The sequence below is a fragment of the Oncorhynchus mykiss genome, chromosome 32, assembly GCF_013265735.2.
Source record: "Oncorhynchus mykiss isolate Arlee chromosome 32, USDA_OmykA_1.1, whole genome shotgun sequence".
Taxonomy (NCBI): Eukaryota; Metazoa; Chordata; class Actinopteri; order Salmoniformes; family Salmonidae; genus Oncorhynchus; species Oncorhynchus mykiss.
Window position 1 is genome coordinate 5,784,794 of NC_050572.1, and position 20,000 is coordinate 5,804,793.

The 20,000-nt window shown below is 42.1% G+C and overlaps 1 protein-coding gene across 2 annotated transcripts in view; it reads right to left on the minus strand.

Moving 5' to 3' along the window:
- The window catches only part of LOC110487842 (acetylcholinesterase collagenic tail peptide-like), a 28,429-nt gene that overhangs the window by 2,554 nt on the left and 5,875 nt on the right, over nt 1-20,000 (minus strand). For both annotated transcript variants that reach the window (XM_036971444.1, XM_036971443.1), the window contains exons 6-15: nt 14,349-14,375; nt 12,295-12,366; nt 12,142-12,204; nt 10,299-10,325; nt 10,104-10,148; nt 9,949-9,984; nt 9,624-9,704; nt 2,184-2,280; nt 620-774; nt 280-399 (exon numbers count right to left, since the gene is read on the minus strand). In XM_036971444.1, coding sequence (XP_036827339.1) covers nt 280-399; nt 620-774; nt 2,184-2,280; nt 9,624-9,704; nt 9,949-9,984; nt 10,104-10,148; nt 10,299-10,325; nt 12,142-12,204; nt 12,295-12,366; nt 14,349-14,375 — 723 coding nt within the window. The remainder of the gene's footprint in view (nt 1-279; nt 400-619; nt 775-2,183; nt 2,281-9,623; nt 9,705-9,948; nt 9,985-10,103; nt 10,149-10,298; nt 10,326-12,141; nt 12,205-12,294; nt 12,367-14,348; nt 14,376-20,000) is intronic.

Below are 20,000 nucleotides of genomic sequence, written 5' to 3' on the forward strand. Positions count from 1 at the left end.
TATTTGTAAAGGATAGTATCACATCGCATAGTATCGTATAGTATAGTGAAGTATCTTATAGTATCGTATAGTATAGTGTAGTATCTCATAGTATAGTGAAGTATCTTATAGTATCGTATAGTATAGTGTAGTATCTCATAGTATAGTGAAGTATCTTATAGTATCGTATAGTTTAGTGTAGTATCTTATAGTATAGTGAATTATCTTATAGTATGGTATAGTATAGTGTAGTATCTTATAGTATAGTGTAGTATCTTATAGTATCGTATAGTGTAGTACCTGTATGGGCTGCCAGCCATCCTTGTCTTTGAAGTAGAGAGACCTCTGGTCCTTCCTGAAGGCGATGGCGTTGACCGTGTGGAGACGATCCAACTCCTCCTCACTGTCCACTACAAAGATCTACATAGAGACCAGAGAGAGTCGAAAGAACACAGGAACACGTGTTGATTCAAGGTACAGAGATTCACAAAGCTCTGGAAAAGACAGGGATGTTGAAAATGCCCCAAACGTAGGGACTTGATAACTATACTTTTACAATACATTTTTTTTCGTGGTCAAAGTTGATGGGGATAGGTCCTGTGTAAATCAGTGTGTGTGTGAGAGAGAGAGAGAGTTTTACCACGGGGACTTTGTGGAAGTTGCCTCGTTGGGTGTAACTGCCGTAGTGTGGGGTGTTGACTCCCACAGGGGTGTTACCACCGTAGGTGTTACAGTCACAGACACCTGGAGATCCCGCTACACCCTTATCTCCCTTCTCCCCTACCAGGTACAGGCCTGGAGGGGAAAAACACACATATAATAACACAAAACAAAATATTTTTTATTTGTGTGTGTTTGTGTCCTACAGGTGGTCTTATCTTACCTGAGGCAGGTAGTACAGGGGGTCTTATCTTACCTGAGGCAGGTTGTCCAGGGGTCTTATCTTACCTGAGGCAGGTAGTCCGGGTGGTCTTTTCTTACCTGAGGCAGGTAGTCCAGGGGGTCTTATCTTACCTGAGGCAGGTAGTACAGGTAGCCCAGGGGGTCTTATCTTACCTGAGGCAGGTTGTCCAGGTGGTCTTATCTTACCTGAGGCAGGTAGTACAGGTAGTCCAGGGGTTATTATCTTACCTGAGGCAGGTTGTCCGGGTGGTCTTATCTTACCTGAGGCAGGTAGTCTTTTCTTACCTGAGGCAAGTAGTCCAGGGGGTCTTATCTTACCTGAGGCAGGTAGTCCAGGGGGTCTTATCTTACCTGAGGCAGGTAGTCCAGGGGGTCTTATCTTACCTGAGGCAGGTAGTCCAGGGGGTCTTATCTTACCTGAGGCAGGTAGTACAGGGGGTCTTATCTTACCTGAGGCAGGTAGTCCAGGGAATCTTATCTTACCTGAGGCAGGTTGTCCAGGGGGTCTCATCTTACCTGAGGCAGGTTGTCCAGGGGGTCTTATATTACCTGAGGCAGGTTGTCCAGGGGGTCTCATCTTACCTGAGGCAGGTAGTACAGGGGGTCTTTTCTTACCTGAGGCAAGTAGTCCAGGGGGTCTTATCTTACCTGAGGCAGGTAGTCCAGGGGGTCTTATCTTACCTGAGGCAGGTAGTCCAGGGGGTCTTATCTTACCTGAGGCAGGTAGTACAGGTAGCCCAGGGGGTCTTATCTTACCTGAGGCAGGTTGTCCAGGTGGTCTTATCTTACCTGAGGCAGGTAGTACAGGTAGTCCAGGGGTTATTATCTTACCTGAGGCAGGTTGTCCAGGTGGTCTTATCTTACCTGAGGCAGGTAGTCCAGGGGGTCTTATCTTACCTGAGGCAGATAGTCCAGGGGGTCTTATCTTACCTGAGGCAGGTAGTCCAGGTGGTCTTATCTTACCTGAGGCAGGTAGTCCAGGGGGTCTTATCTTACCTGAGGCAGGTAGTCCAGGGGGTCTTATCTTACCTGAGGCAGGTAGTACAGGGGGTCTTATCTTACCTGAGGCAGGTAGTCCAGGTGGTCTTATCTTACCTGAGGCAGGTTGTCCAGAGGGTCTTATATTACCTGAGGCAGGTAGTCCAGGGGGTCTTATCTTACCTGAGGCAGGTAGTACAGGTTGTCCAGGGGTCTTATCTTCCCTGAGGCAGGTAGCCCAGGGGGTCTTATCTTACCTGAGGCAGGTAGTCCAGGGGGTCGTATATTGCCTGAGGCAGGTAGCCCAGGGGGTCTTAGCTTACCTGAGGCAGGTAGTCCAGGGGGTCCAGGATGACCAGAGGGACCAGCAGGACCTGTAGGACCCATTGGACCTGGGGTTCCACCCTGACCCTTCATACCCTACACACACACACACACACACACACACACACACACACACAGGTTTGACACAGGTTTCCATCCAATTGGCAACGGCTTTTCATTCGAATATTCTAAAAAAATCCACTTGAAATCAACATGAGCATTTCCCAAAACAAAGACGTGTTTCCTTCACATCGACTTGTTGCCGATTAAAGGCTGCGCGTGATGACGTGGCGCACATAAACATACCCTCTAGCTGTTAACTTCCCATGTACCGAATACAAAATAAGAGTTCAATGGACTCCACTGATGTTTTTTGTCTCAAAACATACGAGTTATACAGGCGAGTGAGCTATCTGCACGATGCTGACTAGAGTTCACGTGTAGTTTTACATCACGAGATTATTATGGACAAAAGAGTACGATTATTTTTACGTGTCAAACTGTAGCCAAAGCATCGATCGTCGCGTCACCAGAATAAGACCCTCGATATTTATTGGAGATGAGCATCGAACTCGACACTTTGGCCTTTCGTCACCCTGTGATGATCATCCTAAATGATTTCATCTGTAACCTAATGAACTGCATGCTTTCCTGATGAGTCGTAGCCGGATGACCACACAACAAGTTTACTTCGATAGGATGGTTTTTATATCAATATTTTTGCGCATAAAAGCGTTTTCCCCAACATTTTTTTTTTGCATAATTAATTTTACTGACGCAAAAAAAAATATCCCACCTTGTCTATAGGATTTTGTTTTGTAGATATTTGGAAAGTTTCCATCAGACGCACAAATACCCCCCCCCCCAAAAACGCCCCTTATATTGATTTTTATTCATTTATTATTTTTATTATATTTTTATAAAAAAATACAGACCAGTTACAAACTTATACGAAAAACAACTTATAGACACACACAAAATCAACGACTACATCTCATCTGCCCAACCAGTAGGCTCACACCTCCATCCCCTAGTGCCCTAACGCTAAACAACGACTACATCTCATCTGCCCAACCAGTAGGCTCACACCTCCATCCCCTAGTGCCCTAACCCTAAACAACGACTACATCTCATCTACTCAGACCTCCATCCCCTAGTGCCCTAACCCTAAACAACGACTACATCTCATCTACTCACACCTCCACCCCCTAGTGCCCTAACCCTAAACAACGACTACATCTCATCTGCTCAGACCTCCACCCCCTAGTGCCCTAACCCTAAACAACGACTACATCTCATCTACTCAGACCTCCATCCCCTAGTGCCCCAACGACAACATCTCATCTAACCAACCAGTAGGCTCACACCTCCATCCCCTAGTGCCCTAACCCTAAACAACGACTACATCTCATCTGCCCAACCAGTAGGCTCACACCTCCATCCCCTAGTGCCCTAACCCTAAACAACGACTACATCTCATCTACTCACACCTCCATCCCCTAGTGCCCTAACCCTAAACAACGACTACATCTCATCTACTCACACCTCCATCCCCTAGTGCCCTAACCCTAAACAACGACTACATCTCATCTGCTCAGAACTCCATCCCCTAGTGCCCCAACGACAACATCTCATCTGCCCAACCAGTAGGCTCACACCTCCATCCCCTAGTGCCCTAACCCTAAACAACGACTACATCTCATCTACTCAGACCTCCATCCCCTAGTGCCCTAACCCTAAACAACGACTACATCTCATCTGCTCAGACCTCCACCCCCTAGTGCCCTAACCCTAAACAACGACTACATCTCATCTACTCACACCTCCATCCCCTAGTGCCCTAACCCTAAACAACGACAACATCTCATCTGCTCAGACCTCCACCCCCTAGTGCCCTAACCCTAAACAACGACTACATCTCATCTACTCAGACCTCCACCCCCTAGTGCCCTAACCCTAAACAACGACAACATCTCATCTACCCAACCAGTAGGCTCACACCTCCATCCCCTAGTGCCCTAACCCTAAACAACGACTACATCTCATCTACTCACACCTCCATCCCCTAGTGCCCCAACGACAACATCTCATCTGCCCAACCAGTAGGCTCACACCTCCATCCCCTAGTGCCCCAACGACAACATCTCATCTACTCACACCTCCATCCCCTAGTGCCCCAACGACAACATCTCATCTACTCAGACCTCCACCCCCTAGTGCCCCAACAACTACATCTCATCTACTCAGACCTCCACCCCCTAGTGCCCCAACAACTACATCTCATCTACTCATACCTCCATCCCCTAGTGCCCTAACGCTAAACAACGACTACATCTCATCTGCTCAGACCTCCATCCCCTAGTGCCCTAACCCTAAACAACGACTACATCTCATCTACTCACACCTCCACCCCCTAGTGCCCTAACCCTAAACAACGACAACATCTCATCTACTCAGACCTCCACCCCCTAGTGCCCTAACCCTAAACAACGACAACATCTCATCTACTCACACCTCCACCCCCTAGTGCCCTAACCCTAAACAACGACTACATCTCATCTTCTCACACCTCCATCCCCTAGTGCCCTAACCCTAAACAACGACTACATCTCATCTACTCACACCTCCATCCCCTAGTGCCCTAACCCTAAACAACAACTACATCTCATCTGCCCAACCAGTAGGCTCAGACCTCCATCCCCTAGTGCCCTAACCCTAAACAACGACAACATCTCATCTGCCCAACCAGTAGGCTCACACCTCCATCCCCTAGTGCCTGCATTATTGTTTGCCACATGGCCTTAAATTGTACCTATTTGTTTCTCTCAGTCTCCAATGCTATTTCAATATCTCAATAATAAATCGTTAGATTTTTCCATTGTTTCAATGATGGCGTATTGATTGATTTCCATGTTTTTAAGTGTACGTTATTTCAAGATGAGAATAGAATTGATAAGAGAGAAGAGAATCGTCCAGCCCATTGTGTATCTCACTACACTCATGTCTTGAAAAATCCAGACAGACAGATTAAAAGCACGTTTACATTGTAATACTTCTGACAGACATCTTCCTAGCTTCCTAGCTAACTTTATGACATCATAGCATTCCCAAAAGACATGGATTATTGAGTCAATGTTAGTTTTACACTCAAGACATGCGTCTTCCGTTGTGCTGTAGAATTGGTGAATTGTGTCTCTTGTATAATACATTCTGTACATTAGTTTACACTGAGTTAATCGTGCATTTTCCTTAACTGTAATTTCGTTAGTTTACGCTCCAACTTTCCCTCCATCTTGTGCCAACATGAGTTATTTTTGAAGTCTTGGTTCCAATAGTTTATATTATTTTCTAAGAGATAGCCAGTGGGAAATGCTCTCTGCAAGTTTTGTATATCTTACTTATCATATGAACATTATTTTCAAATAAGACTCCTTCAAGGTTGCTCGAATGTCCAAAAGATTTCAAACATACATTTCGTGATATGTAACTTTTAGATGCATTTATCTGAAAATATCTACATCTACAAATATATACTTTGGTCAGGCCAAAATTGCTTTTGAAAACTTTCAAGGAAATACATATATTTCCTGTGACCAAGTCATTGTTGTAGTGTTCTATATTGTTATAGTGTTCTATATTGCTGTATTGTTCTATAGTGTTATAGTGTTCTATATTGTTATAGTGTTCTATATTGTTGTAGTGTTCTATATTGTTGTAGTGTTCTATATTGTTATAGTGTTCTATATTGCTGTAGTGTTCTATATTGTTATAGTGTTCTATATTGTTATAGTGTTCTATATTGTTGTATTGTTCTATAGTGTTATAGTGTTCTATATTGTTATAGTGTTCTATATTGTTGTAGTGTTCTATATTGTTGTAGTGTTCTATATTGTTATAGTGTTCTATATTGCTGTAGTGTTCTATATTGTTATAGTGTTCTATATTGTTATAGTGTTCTATATTGTTGTATTGTTCTATATTGTTATAGTGTTCTATATAGTTATATTGTTATAGTGTTCTATATTGTTTTAGTGTTCTATATTGTTCTAGTGTTCTATATTGTTATAGTGTTCTATATTGTTATAGTGTTCTATATTGTTGTATTGTTCTATATTGTTATAGTGTTCTATATAGTTATATTGTTATAGTGTTCTATATTGTTTTAGTGTTCTATATTGTTCTAGTGTTCTATATTGTTATAGTGTTCTATATTGTTATAGTGTTCTATATTGTTGTATTGTTCTATATTGTTATAGTGTTCTATATAGTTATATTGTTATAGTGTTCTATATTGTTGTAGTGTTCTATATTGTTGTAGTGTTCTATATTGTTATAGTGTTCTATATTGCTGTAGTGTTCTATATTGTTATAGTGTTCTATATTGTTATAGTGTTCTATATTGTCATAGTGTTCTATATTGTTGTATTGTTCTATATTGTTATAGTGTTCTATATAGTTATATTGTTATAGTGTTCTATATTGTTATAGTGTTCTATATTGTTCTAGTGTTCTATATTGTTATAGTGTTCTATATTGTTATAGTGTTCTATATTGTTGTATTGTTCTATATTGTTATAGTGTTCTATATTGTTATAGTGTTCTATATTGTTATAGTGTTCTATATTGTTCTAGTGTTCTATATTGTTATAGTGTTCTATAGTGTTATAGTGTTCTATATTGTTGTATTGTTCTATAGTGTTATAGTGTTCTATATTGTTCTAGTGTTCTATATTGCTGTAGTGTTCTATATTGTTATAGTGTTCTATATTGTTGTAGTGTTCTATATTGTTATAGTGTTCTATATTGTTGTATTGTTCTATAGTGTTATAGTGTTCTATATTGTTATAGGGTTCTATATTGCTGTAGTGTTCTATATTGTTATAGTGTTCTATATTGTTGCATTGTTCTATAGTGTTATAGTGTTCTATATTGTTATAGGGTTCTATATTGTTGTATTGTTCTAGAATGTTATAGTGGTCTATATAGTGGTCTATATTGTTGTATTGTTCTATATTGTTATAGTGTTCTATATAGTTATATTGTTATAGTGTTCTATATTGTTCTAGTGTTCTATATTGTTGTAGTGTTCTATATTGTTGTATTGTTCTATATTGTTCTAGTGTTCTATATTGTTGTAGTGTTCTATATTGTTGTATTGTTCTATATTGCTGTAGTGTTCTATATTGTTCTAGTGTTCTATATTGTTGTATTGTTCTATAGTGTTATAGTGTTCTATATTGTTGTATTGTTCTATAGTGTTATAGTGTTCTATATTGTTGTATTGTTCTATATTGTTGTATTGTTCTATATTGTTGTATTGTTCTATAGTGTTATAGTGTTCTATATTGTTGTATTGTTCTATATTGTTGTATTGTTCTATCTTGTTATAGTGTTCTATACTGTTATAGTGTTCTATATTGTTATAGTGTTCTATGATGTTGTATTGTTCTATAGTGTTATAGTGTTCTATATTGTTGTAGTGTTCTATATTGTTATAGTGTTCTATATTGTTATAGTGTTCTATATTGTTGTATTGTTTTATATTGTTATAGTGTTCTATATTGTTATAGTGTTCTATATTGTTGTATTGTTCTATATTGTTATAGTGTTCTATATTGTTATAGTGTTCTATTTTGTTATAGTGTTCTATATTGTTATAGTGTTCTATATTGTTCTAGTGTTCTACATTGTTATAGTGTTCTATATTGTTGTATTATTCTAGTGTTCTATATTGTTATAATGTTCTTAACTTTGAACTTGTTAATATTCTTAGGTTAATATAAAATAAACATGGAAAAAGATTCTGGGGATGAGCATCTTCAATATGTCCCCATTGTTCCTTTTTAGTGAATTTGACTATATGTCCCAAGTAAAAGTCTTGGGTGGCGAGTTGGAAGATCAAAACCACCCTCAGACTTAGGAAGGATAAAACCACCCTCAGACTCAGGAAGGTTAAAACCACCCTCAGACTTAGGAAGGTTAAAATCACCCTCAGACTAAGGAAGGTTAAAACCACCCTCAGACTCAGGAAGGTTAAAACCACCCTCAGACTTAGGAAAGTTAAAACCACCCTCAGACTCAGGAAGGTTAAAACCACCCTCAGACTTAGGAAGGGTAAAACCACCCTCAGACTCAGGAAGGTTAAAACCACCCTCAGACTCAGGAATGTTAAAACCACCCTCAGACTTAGGAAGGTTAAAACCACCCTCAGACTCAGGAAGGTTAAAACCACCCTCAGACTTAGGAAGGTTAAAATCACCCTCAGACTAAGGAAGGTTAAAACCACCCTCAGACTCAGGAAGGTTAAAACCACCCTCAGACTTAGGAAAGTTAAAACCACCCTCAGACTCAGGAAGGTTAAAACCACCCTCAGACTTAGGAAGGGTAAAACCACCCTCAGACTCAGGAAGGTTAAAACCACCCTCAGACTTAGGAAGGTTAAAACCACCCTCAGACTCAGGAAGGTTAAAACCACCCTCAGACTTAGGAAGGTTAAAATCACCCTCAGACTCAGGAAGGTTAAAACCACCCTCAGACTTAGGAAGGGTAAAACCACCCTCAGACTCAGGAAGGTTAAAACCACCCTCAGACTCAGGAATGTTAAAACCACCCTCAGACTTAGGAAGGTTAACTCCTGCGTTGACTTGGCTGTGTGCTTAGGGCCGTTGTTCTGTTCATCCCAGACTGTCTGGAGGAAACCTGGCTACTACCTGCCACTGAAAAACATCTCCACAGCATGATGCTGCTACCACCAGGCTTCACCATAGGGATGGTGCCAGGTTTCCTCCAGACATGACGCTTGGCATTCAGGCCAAATAGTTCAATCTTGGTTTCATCAGACCAGAGAATCTTGTTTCTCCTGGTCTGAGAGTCCTTTAGGTGCTTTTTGGCAAACTCCAAGTGGGCTGTTATGTGCCTTTTACTGAGGAGTGGCTTCCGTCTGGCCACTCTACCATAAAGGCCTGTTTGGTAGAGTGTTGCAGAGATGGTTGTCCTTCTGGAAGGTTCTCCCGTCTCCACAGAGGAACTCTGGAGCTCTATCAGAGTGACCATCGGGTTCTTGGACCAGGTTTGTAGAAATGTTTATGACATTTTAGCAAATTAATTTTCTTTTAAACTGAAATACCGTTCTGTTTTTCTGTTTGTTTTTTTCCTGCTTTGTCATTATGGTGTATTGTGATGTCATTATGGTGTATTGTGATGTCATTATGGTGTATTGTGATGTCATTATGGTGTATTGTGATGTCATTATGGTGTATTGTTTGTAGATTGATGAGAAAAAAACTAACAATTTAATCCATTTTAGAATAAGGCTGTAACGTAACAAAATGTGGAAAAGGTGAATACTTTGCGAAGGGACTGTACACCAGTTACATCCTGGACACTGAAGATACACACTAACAACATGCACACCAAACCCTCTTTGAGGACTCTCTTACATGTTGTCCTCTCTTCCCAGGTCGGCCAGTTGGTCCTCTCTTTCCTGAAATTCCTGGGTCTCCCTTCGATCCCATCGCACCCTGAGAGAGAGAGAGAGAGAGAGAGAGAGAGAGGGGGGAGAGAGAGAGAGAGAGAGACAGACAGACAGAGAGAGAGACAGACAGACAGAGAGAGAGAGAGAGAGAGAGAGAGAGAGAGAGAGAGAGAGAGGTAAAAAGTAGTCAAATATAGATTATATGGGTTTATATAATAAATTGTTTATATAATATATATTATTTCTCACCACATAAATTAAATCAAACAATTGATCTATGTGTTTCTAACCTTCTGTCCCAACATCCCAGAGAGACCTACGGAGCCCTAGGAGAGACAGAGCGAAGATAGAGAACCACTGAGCACCATGGTTTATGTTTCCAGGAAGGTGACACCAATGAATAACGATCTTCACTAACAAGCTAACGTCCATTAACAACACCCACCTTGTTGCCCTTTGGTCCTAAAACGCCTGAATTACCACGAGACCCCTGGCAGAAGGGAGAGAGAGACAGAGAGAGAGAGAGAGAGAGAGAGAGAGAGAGAGAGAGAGAGAGAATGTACCAGTATTAGAAAGTGCTGATTTGTGGGTAATGTAGTTTGAACAGCATGGTCTGAATCAGACTATAATCTGAGCTCACCTTCTCTCCTTTATAACCAGGAAGACCCTGGTGAAGGAATGAAAGGACAATAATGAACCTATTTTCTCTTTAGGGTTTTTGAATGTGTGTATGTGTGTTCATGTGTGTGAGAGAGGGGATCTCTTTTTTTCTTGTGTTTAGAATGTTTGTATGTTGTGTGTGAAATGATGTGGAAACAACGTTGATTTAACCAGTTTTTGCCCAGTGGGATGCAAGGCTCCAATGTCTTCTGATAATAGCCTACGAGCCTCTTCCTTAACAACATTCCTGTGTTTTGACAGGTGCTGCTCGCAGATAGAGCGAGAGAAAAAAAAGACAGATTTGATAAATTGATGCTTAAAACAAAGTACTGGCCTATATTAAAAACGTTTTGTAAAAGGCAAGTTCCCTTTCTCTTCAATAAATGCATCTCAAGTGCAAAGCGCTGTTCTGCAGCTCACGTCAGCAGGATAGGAGGCCTTTTCATTGGAGGGACGTCTACCGCGGATCGCTAAAACAATTATTATGATCACACTACGTAAATGTAAATATTATATCAGTTTAGCCTTTTATCGTCTAGACGTTGCAGCGTATTCACTCCTATAATTAAAAAAAAAACATCCAGGCTTCCATCATATTGAATTAAATAAAAAATAATACATTTGGAAAAACAAATCGCGTTCGAAACATCTTTGTTTTCTCTGTTAAATCCGGCTAGACGCTTTAATTCAAGGAGGCAACATGACCAACAGCATAACTGTCGAATTGTCCCGCTGATGGCCCATCAGGTGGTGGATGGGGGCTCTTAAAATATTCAGATTATTGATTAGAATTAATCTCAGATGAATTTTTATTTATTTAACCAGGCAAGTCAGTTAAGAACAAATTGGTATTTACAATGACGGCCTCAGAACGATAGATTTTTACCTTGTCTGCTCGGGGATTCGAACTTGCAACCCTTTGACGCTCTAACCACTAGGCTATCTGCCTCCACCCCCAAAAACCACTAGTCTACCTGCCTCCCCCTCTAACCACTAGTCTACCTGCCTCCCCCTCTAACCACTAGTCTACCTGCCTCCCCCTCTAACCACTAGTCTACCTGCCTCCCCCTCTAACCACTAGTCTACCTGCCTCCCCCTCTAACCACTAGTCTACCTGCCTCCCCCTCTAACCACTAGGCTACCTGCCGCCCCCATCATTGACACCTAGCCTACTGGTCAGTCTGGACACTTTGTCACTTTCCGTTTTCTTTTCATCTTGACAAAAATACTTTAGATATTGGTGCCTATCACTAATAGCCCAATACTCCTCCCATCGACGGAGAGATTCCTTGTGCTGCTGCTTGACGGGTTTAGAACAAGGCGCTGTGCTAAAGGAAATTCCTATCCGACTGTTTCAGTCTACTATTCTAGGCTTAGTTTTATTATTGATAATAGAATTCTAGAGCAAACAGAAAAACACTATTACCAGGTTAAAATAACTTTTCTTTCGGTCTTTCTCTCGTTTATTTGACGCGTACGGACAAGGTTAGTAAATGTTTCAAGTAATCGCGCCCAACCCTGTTTTATTCTGTCTACAAGTAGAGAAGTAGTAGTAGATATAGTATAGCCTGTTTTCAGACACGTTTAAACAGACAGTCGTGTGTGTGTGTGTGTGTGTGCGCACACGCGGCCAAAAGAGATGCCAAATAAGGAGTTCTCTTTTTCTGCAGCATTCGCTGTGGAATATAACGGTTGGGCGTTGGTGCTTCGGTGTCTGAGAAAAGGGACCTATATTTTTTTGTTGTCTCGTGTTTTATGACGTGTGGATGTGTTTTTCCTGACTTCATGCCCGTGACAGAGGGAAATGTGTCTGTGATACAGACCTTGGTTCCAGGTGGTCCTCTTAGCCCCGGCAGACCCATCAGCCCCAGCTCTCCTTTCTCTCCCTGGAACCAGAAGGTTAATTCACCTGAGTGTTGTTGACACAGGGAGACCATCATAGTGAGGTATTCATTATGGGGGGGTGAGAGACTTACCTTGGGTCCCTCTGGACCGGGCCATCCGGCTGGTCCCTGTCTCCCTGGTAACCCAGGAGGACCAGTACGCCCCTGGAGTACACACACACACACACACACACACACACACACACACACACACACACACACACACACACACACACACACACACACACACACACACACACACAAACGCATGCACACACACACACACGACCCTGGAGTATTGGTACACATATCAACTTGATTTGGATCCAAAGACAAGCATTTAAGGTGCAACAGACCAAAAAATGATATGAAATATTCTTATCCATCAAACACACAGCATTATTTTGAGCCTTGCTCCCCTCAGCAGACTCTACTGTTAAAAAGAAGAAGAAGTTTCTTAAACAGCTCTTCCCCGGTTCCTTGGTGAACAAGAGATGTGTTTTCTGTCAATATACCTGGTCAAATAATGGTAATAAACAACTTCAAGGGCCCCCGTAAATTATATTTTCTATTTTCCGGAATTCTGTTTTCTTTGTTTTATTTTTCCTGGCTTTCAATTATTATTGTTCTATTTTTTTACTCTCAATATTACGATTATTCATAGCGAAAACAACGAAAATGTATGTTCTGAGTCCATGTCAATGCTTAAATCACAAACAAAAACGAAACAAATGAGTATTTTTTTGAGTGTAATTCCCCTTTAATTGTGCATTAAGAAAGAGAGGGAATGTATTGGTCTTGTGATATTTCTGATAGGCCTACGGCTCATGGCAGAGCTTTGCTAAACAGTGATCACCAAGTTGACACAAATATTCACAATATCTTTCTGTCAGGTAAGCCTACTTTTTGTGGAAACAATTTCTGTCAACCCACAAGACCGCTATCATTACTAGCATCGCTAATTGGCTAAAAAAACGGAGTGATTGACAAATGTGCACACCAATCAGACAGACAGGAGCAATATTGCTAGAAATTAATTGGCAGATATTGTGTTAGGTTTGGCTTTTTAAGCCAATCGTGGTTAACCAGGGGCGGGATAGGTAAGCCGGGAGCTTTATGTTTCTGACAGTTTGCGATGGAACACATTTAAAAAATGCATGTACTTTCAGAACTGCTTGGCGAGCCAATCATAGGTGGGCTGGTAGCTATTTGATAGCGATCCCTGAGCGAATATATTATCTGCTACAGAGTGTGTATTCCTTCAGCTCAGTGTCATTAACCAGTGGGCTTTAGAGTGGTGTGTGGTGTGGTGTGTGTGGCCAGAATGTCTTAGTGATTTACCATAGAGAACACAAGCAGTCAGGGAGATTAGAACTGCAGAGGGGGATGCAGTACACACACACACACACACACACACACACACACACACACACACACACACACACACACACACACACACACACACACACACACACACACACACACACACACACACACACACACACACACACACACAGACACACACACAGTTGATGGACCAGAGCCAAGAAGGAGAGAGAGACACTGCAGAGGAGAAGGAGAGAGACACTGTAGAGGAGAAGGAGAGAGACACTGCAGAGGAGAAGGAGAGAGAGACACTGCAGAGGACAGGGAGAGAGACTGCAGAGGAGAAGGAAAGAGACTGCAGAGGAGAAGGAGAGAGACACTGCAGAGGAGAAGGAGAGAGACACAGTAGAGGACAGGGAGAGAGACACTGCAGAGGACAGGGAGTGAGACACTGCAGAGGAGAAGGAGAGAGACTGCAGAGGACAGGGAGAGAGACACTGTAGAGGACAGGGAGAGAGACACTGTAGAGGACAGGGAGTGAGACACTGCAGAGGACAGGGAGTGAGACACTGCAGAGGAGAAGGAGAGAGACACTGTAGAGGACAGGGAGAGAGACACTGTAGAGGACAGGGAGTGAGACACCGCAGAGGACAGGGAGTGAGACACTGCAGAGGAGAAGGAGAGAGACACTGCAGAGGACATGAAGAGAGACACTGCAGAAGAGTAGGAGAGAGACTGCAGAGGAGGGATAGAGAGAGAGAGAGAGAGAGAGAGAGAGAGAGGGAGAGATGGGCGAGGGAGCGAGAGGAGGAGTGTCTCACCTTTGACCCTGGTCGTCCGATCTCTCCCTGGAGGATGAGAAGAAATGAGGGATGAGGAGACGTGTGTTCATTAGTACTCACCGAGAAGGATGACAAAAACACACACACACACACGATGAGTCTCTAACGGTGTCGAAAACATTAGAGGTCATACAAGGCATACATCTCTCTCACGCACAGAAACAGAAACACAGACATGTTGACAGGCAGGCAGGCAGGCAGACAGACAGACAGACAGACAGACAGACAGACAGACAGACAGACAGACAGACAGACAGACAGACAGACAGACAGACAGACATGTTGACAGACAGACAGACAGACAGACACCAGGGCTTCTGTTTGGAAAACGTGGCTCCGGACAAGACATATGCATTGGTTCAATAACCTGATGTCGGGCGTCCAACCACAGTTCTCAGAAGGACAGAAATCACATTCAGTTTATGGTCATGGATCTTTTAACAGAACATGTAACTCAGATTCCACTGCGTGAGTCATTCTTAAGGATTTCCGATGAGTAGTAGGTGATAGAAGATACACGAGGCGCGTCCATAAGGCCAGGTGAAACCAAAGCTTTTCCTAAAGTAAATTTAATTAAATGGCCAAAATGATTTAGCTTAATTATCTTACTCCTGTCTTTGCCACTGAGGATCATTAACTGTATTTGTTTTGTTTTATAAAGCTGTGGATTGTTTTAAATCGCATAGACTACAGTTGGAAGGGCCTGCAATGTGGGCAGAGAGCGCAGCAAATGCCAAAATACATTGATTGTTGAGTTGCAACTGTCAGTGAGTTGTCAGGGCGACCCCGTCAGTGAGTTGTCAGGGCGACCCCGTCAGTGAGTTGTCAGGGCGACCCCGTCAGTGAGTTGTCAGGGCGACCCCGTCAGTGAGTTGTCAGGGCGACCCAGCGAGGCATTTACAAAATACAATCGACGGAAAAAGAAACAGTTTGGAAAACAAAATGCCTATCGGTGTTATATCGCTATAAAGAGAAGACAATGAAATCAGTCCGATCTGTCTTTTGGTTATACAAATTCTCAATTTAACTGAGCAAAAAGTTGTCTTATTGGCAGCAGCGGAGAACACTGGCCGTGTCCCCGGTTAGTTTTGCATATTCACTGTATCTTTCATTGGGGCGGCAGGGTACCCTATTGGTTAAAGGACTAGTAACCAGAAGGTTGCAAGTTCAAATCCCCGACCTGACAAGGTACAAATCTGTCATTCTTTCTTGAAAATAAGAATTTGTTCTTAACTGACGTGCCAAGTTAAATAAAGGTAAAATAAAAAACTTTTGTTTGTTTTTGGACGATAATCTCCTCCTCCATGTTGTATTTGTGTCTCCCCTTTTCGTAGCACTAATATATGGATCAGACAATGTTATTTTTTTATTGATCTGTTTGTCACTGTCAGTAAAGTACTCTACCCTGTCATTTTTTCAATCTTATTAATTAAAAAAGATTCTGCTAATGTCTCCAGTCATATCATGTGTAATATAATTGCACGAAATGTGTTTATAAAACATTTTCCTGTGCGAAAAAAGGAGAATAATTGTATCTGATATATAGCCTATAGCATAGTCCTACTCTACGCCACCACGCGCTGCATTGAACAGTCTTTTTTTTTTTTTTGCCAACAGTGATTGATTTATATTATTAGGTTAAATTATGACTATCCAATCTAATCATCACATTGGGAATAGAAGGCTATATAACGCGCCCAGGCTCTGTCGTAACCGGCCGCGACCGGGAGGTCCGTGGGGCGACGCACAATTGGCCCAGCGTCGCCCGGGTTAGGGATGGCTTGGTCGGTAGGGGTGTCCTTGTCTCATCGCGCACCAGCAACTCCTGTGGCGGGCTGGGCGCAGTGTGCGCTAACCAAGGTGGCCAGGTGCACGGTGTTTCCTCCGGCGCATTGGTGCGGCTTGCTTCCGGGTTGGATGTGCGCTGTGTTAAAGAAGCAGCGGCTTGGTTGGGTTGTGTATCGGAGGACGCATGACTTTCAACCTTCGTCTCTCCCGAGCCCGTACGGGAGTTGTAGCGATGAGACAAGATAGTAGCTACTACAACAATTGGATACTACGAAATTGGGGAGAAAAAGGGGTAAAATTCAAAAAAATAAAAAAAAATAAAAATAAAAAAAAAAGAAGGCTATATAACATACGTTTGCAAATGCGAGGTAGCATGGAATGCTTCCTATTTTAAAGTTGTGTTTTGATGGCGAACATTAGCTTCCCCAAACTTGAAAACCCAAGCGTCGCCTATGTTAGAATAACTGCCCACGTTTACTTTTCCTCAGCCAACAGGACAAGTAACGAATAACAAAATCACTAGCCTATGTCAAGCTACTATCCCCTATAGTAGACAATATGACCTATTCTGTTGGTTCATACAAGCAGAAGATTTAGGCTACGTCCAGTTATAAGCGTAGCAATGAGCACAGGGCAGTAGGCTACGTCCAGTTATAAGCGTAGCAATGAGCAACAGGGCAGTAGGCTACGTCCAGTTATAAGCGTAGCAATGAGCACAGGGCAGTAGGCTACGTCCAGTTATAAGCGTAGCAATGAGCAACAGGGCAGTAGGCTACGTCCAGTTATAAGCGTAGCAATGAGCACAGGGCAGTAGGCTACGTCCAGTTATAAGCGTAGCAATGAGCAACAGGGCAGTAGGCTACGTCCAGTTATAAGCGTAGCAATGAGCACAGGGCAGTAGGCTACGTCCAGTTATAAGCGTAGCAATGAGCAACAGGGCAGTAGGCTACGTCCAGTTATAAGCGTAGCAATGAGCAACAGGGCAGTAGGCTACGTGTGAATGTTCGTTCCATAATGCAATTAGCAGGACAACCCCATTGTGACAAATAAGAAAATATCCGTTAGAAATATAGAAATCTAAATATGCAACAACTAGCATGGGTTGCTAATATGACTAGGATTAACAACAACTAGCATGGGTTGCTAATATGACTAGGATTAACAACAACTAGCATGGGTTGCTAATATGACTAGGATTATCAACAACTAGCATGGGTTGCTAATATGACTAGGATTAACAACAACTAGCATGGGTTGCTAATATGACTAGGATTATCAACAACTAGCATGGGTTGCTAATATGACTAGGATTAACAACAACTAGCATGGGTTGCTAATATGACTAGGATTATCAACAACTAGCATGGGTTGCTAATATGACTAGGATTATCAATAACTAGCATGGGTTGCTAATATGACTAGGATTATCAACAACTAGCATGGGTTGCTAATATGACTAGGATTATCAACAACTAGCATGGGTTGCTAATATGACTAGGATTATCAACAACTAGCATGGGTTGCTAATATGACTAGGATTATCAATAACTAGCATGGGTTGCTAATACGTATATATGTTTTCAAAATGCCTACTGCCTCCAGCTCATTGCAAAGTGGTGTGTGACACGCTGAAGTCTGCAGAGTTTGCCGATGCACTTGAATGGCGAATGGGAAGCGTGATTCAATTACCAGTTAGATAATAAATACATGTGTAGCTCTTTTTAATCATGGATGTTGTTTTTTACTCACCGTTGCCTTTATTATTGTTACGCAATTGTGAAACTTAAAGCACATGACAAGCTTGGCACACATGTATTTGGGGACTTTCTCCCATTCTTCTCTGCAGATCCTCTCAAGCTCTGTCAGGTTGGACGAGGAGCATCGCTGCACAGCTACAGTACCAGTCAAAAGTTTGGACACACCTACTCTTTCAAGTGATATATATATATATTTTGTTTACAAATTTCTACATCGTAGAATAATAGTGAAGACAACAAACTATGAAATTAGACTTATCGAATCATGTAGTAACCTAAAAAAGAGTTAAATCAAAATATTTCATATTTTATATTCTTCAAAGCGGCCATCCTTTGCCTTAACATTCTTTCAACCAGCTTCACCTGGAATACTTGTCCAACAGTCTTGAAGGAGTTCCCACATATGCTGAGCATTTGTTGGCTGCTTTTCCTTCACTCTGCGGTTCAATTCATCCCAAACCATCTAATTTGTGTTGAGATCAGGTTATTGTGGAGGCCAGGTCATCTGATGCAGCACTCCATCACTCTCCATCTTGGTCATTTAGCCCATACACAGCCTGGAGGTGTGTTAGGTCATTGTCCTGTTGAAAAACAAATGACAGTCCCACTAAGCGCAAACCAGATGGGATGGCGTATCGCTGCAGAAGGCTGTGGTAGCCATGCTGATTAAGTGTGCCTTGAATTCTAAATTATTCACTGACAGTATCACCAGCAAAGCCTGATCACACCTCCTCCTCCATGCTTCACGGTGGGAACCACACATGGTTAGATTATCTGATCACCTACTCTGCGTGTCACAAAGACACAGTGGTTGGAACCAAAACTCTTAAATTTAGACTCATCAGTCAAAACAACAGATTCCCTTCAGTCTAATGTCCATTGCTCATGTTTCTTGGCCCAAGCAAGTCTCTTCTTATTATTGTTGTCATTTAGTGGTGGTTTCTTTGCAGCAATTCGACCATGAAGGCCTGATTCACGCAGTCTCCTCTGAACAGTTGAGATGTTGAGATGTGTCTGTTACTTAAACTCTGTGAAGCATTTATTTGGGCTGGTAACTCTAATGAACTTATCCTCTGCAGCAGAGGTAACTCTGGGTCTTCCTTTCCTGTGGCGGTCCTCATGAGAGCCAGTTCCATGATAGCACTTGATGGTTTTTGCGACGGCACTTGATGAGACTTTCAAAGTTCTTGATATTTTCCATATTGACTGACCTTCATGTCTTAAAGTAACGATGGTCTGTCGTTTCTCTTTGCTTATTTGAGCTGTTCTTCCCATAATATGGACTTGGTCTTTTACCAAATAGGGCCATCGTCTGTATACCCCCCCTACCTTGTCACCACACAACAGATAAAAAAATAAAAAAGTAAAAATAAAGAAAAACTGAGTAGGTTTGTCCAAACTTTTGTCTGGTAAGGTACATATTTCACTCCAGCAGCTACAGACAGCTGTTTGAGTTGTTTCAGCAGCTACAGACAGCTGTTTGAGTTGTTTCAGCAGCTACAGACAGCTGTTTGAGTGGTTTCAGCAGCTACAGACAGCTGTTTGAGTGGTTTCAGCAGCTACAGACAGCTGTTTGAGTGGTTTCAGCAGCAGCTACAGACAGCTGTTTGAGTTGTTTCAGCAGCTACAGACAGCTGTTTGAGTGGTTTCAGCAGCTACAGACAGCTGTTTGAGTGGTTTCAGCAGCAGCTACAGACAGCTGTTTGAGTTGTTTCAGCAGCTACAGACAGCTGTTTGAGTTGTTTCAGCAGCTACAGACAGCTGTTTGAGTGGTTTCAGCAGCTACAGACAGCTGTTTGAGTGGTTTCAGCAGCTACAGACAGCTGTTTGAGTGGTTTCAGCAGCAGCTACAGACAGCTGTTTGAGTTGTTTCAGCAGCTACAGAGAGCTGTTTGAGTGGTTTCAGCAGCTCTCACACTACATCTACTGATATTTAGAACAATGAATAGGTTAAAATGCATTATTTCGCAATGGGATTTTTCTCCCCAGACAATTGGCCAGCGTCGATGTTATACTTAACAAAATTATAAACACAACGTGTAAAGTGTTGGTCCCATGTTTCATGAACTGAAATTAAAGATCCCAG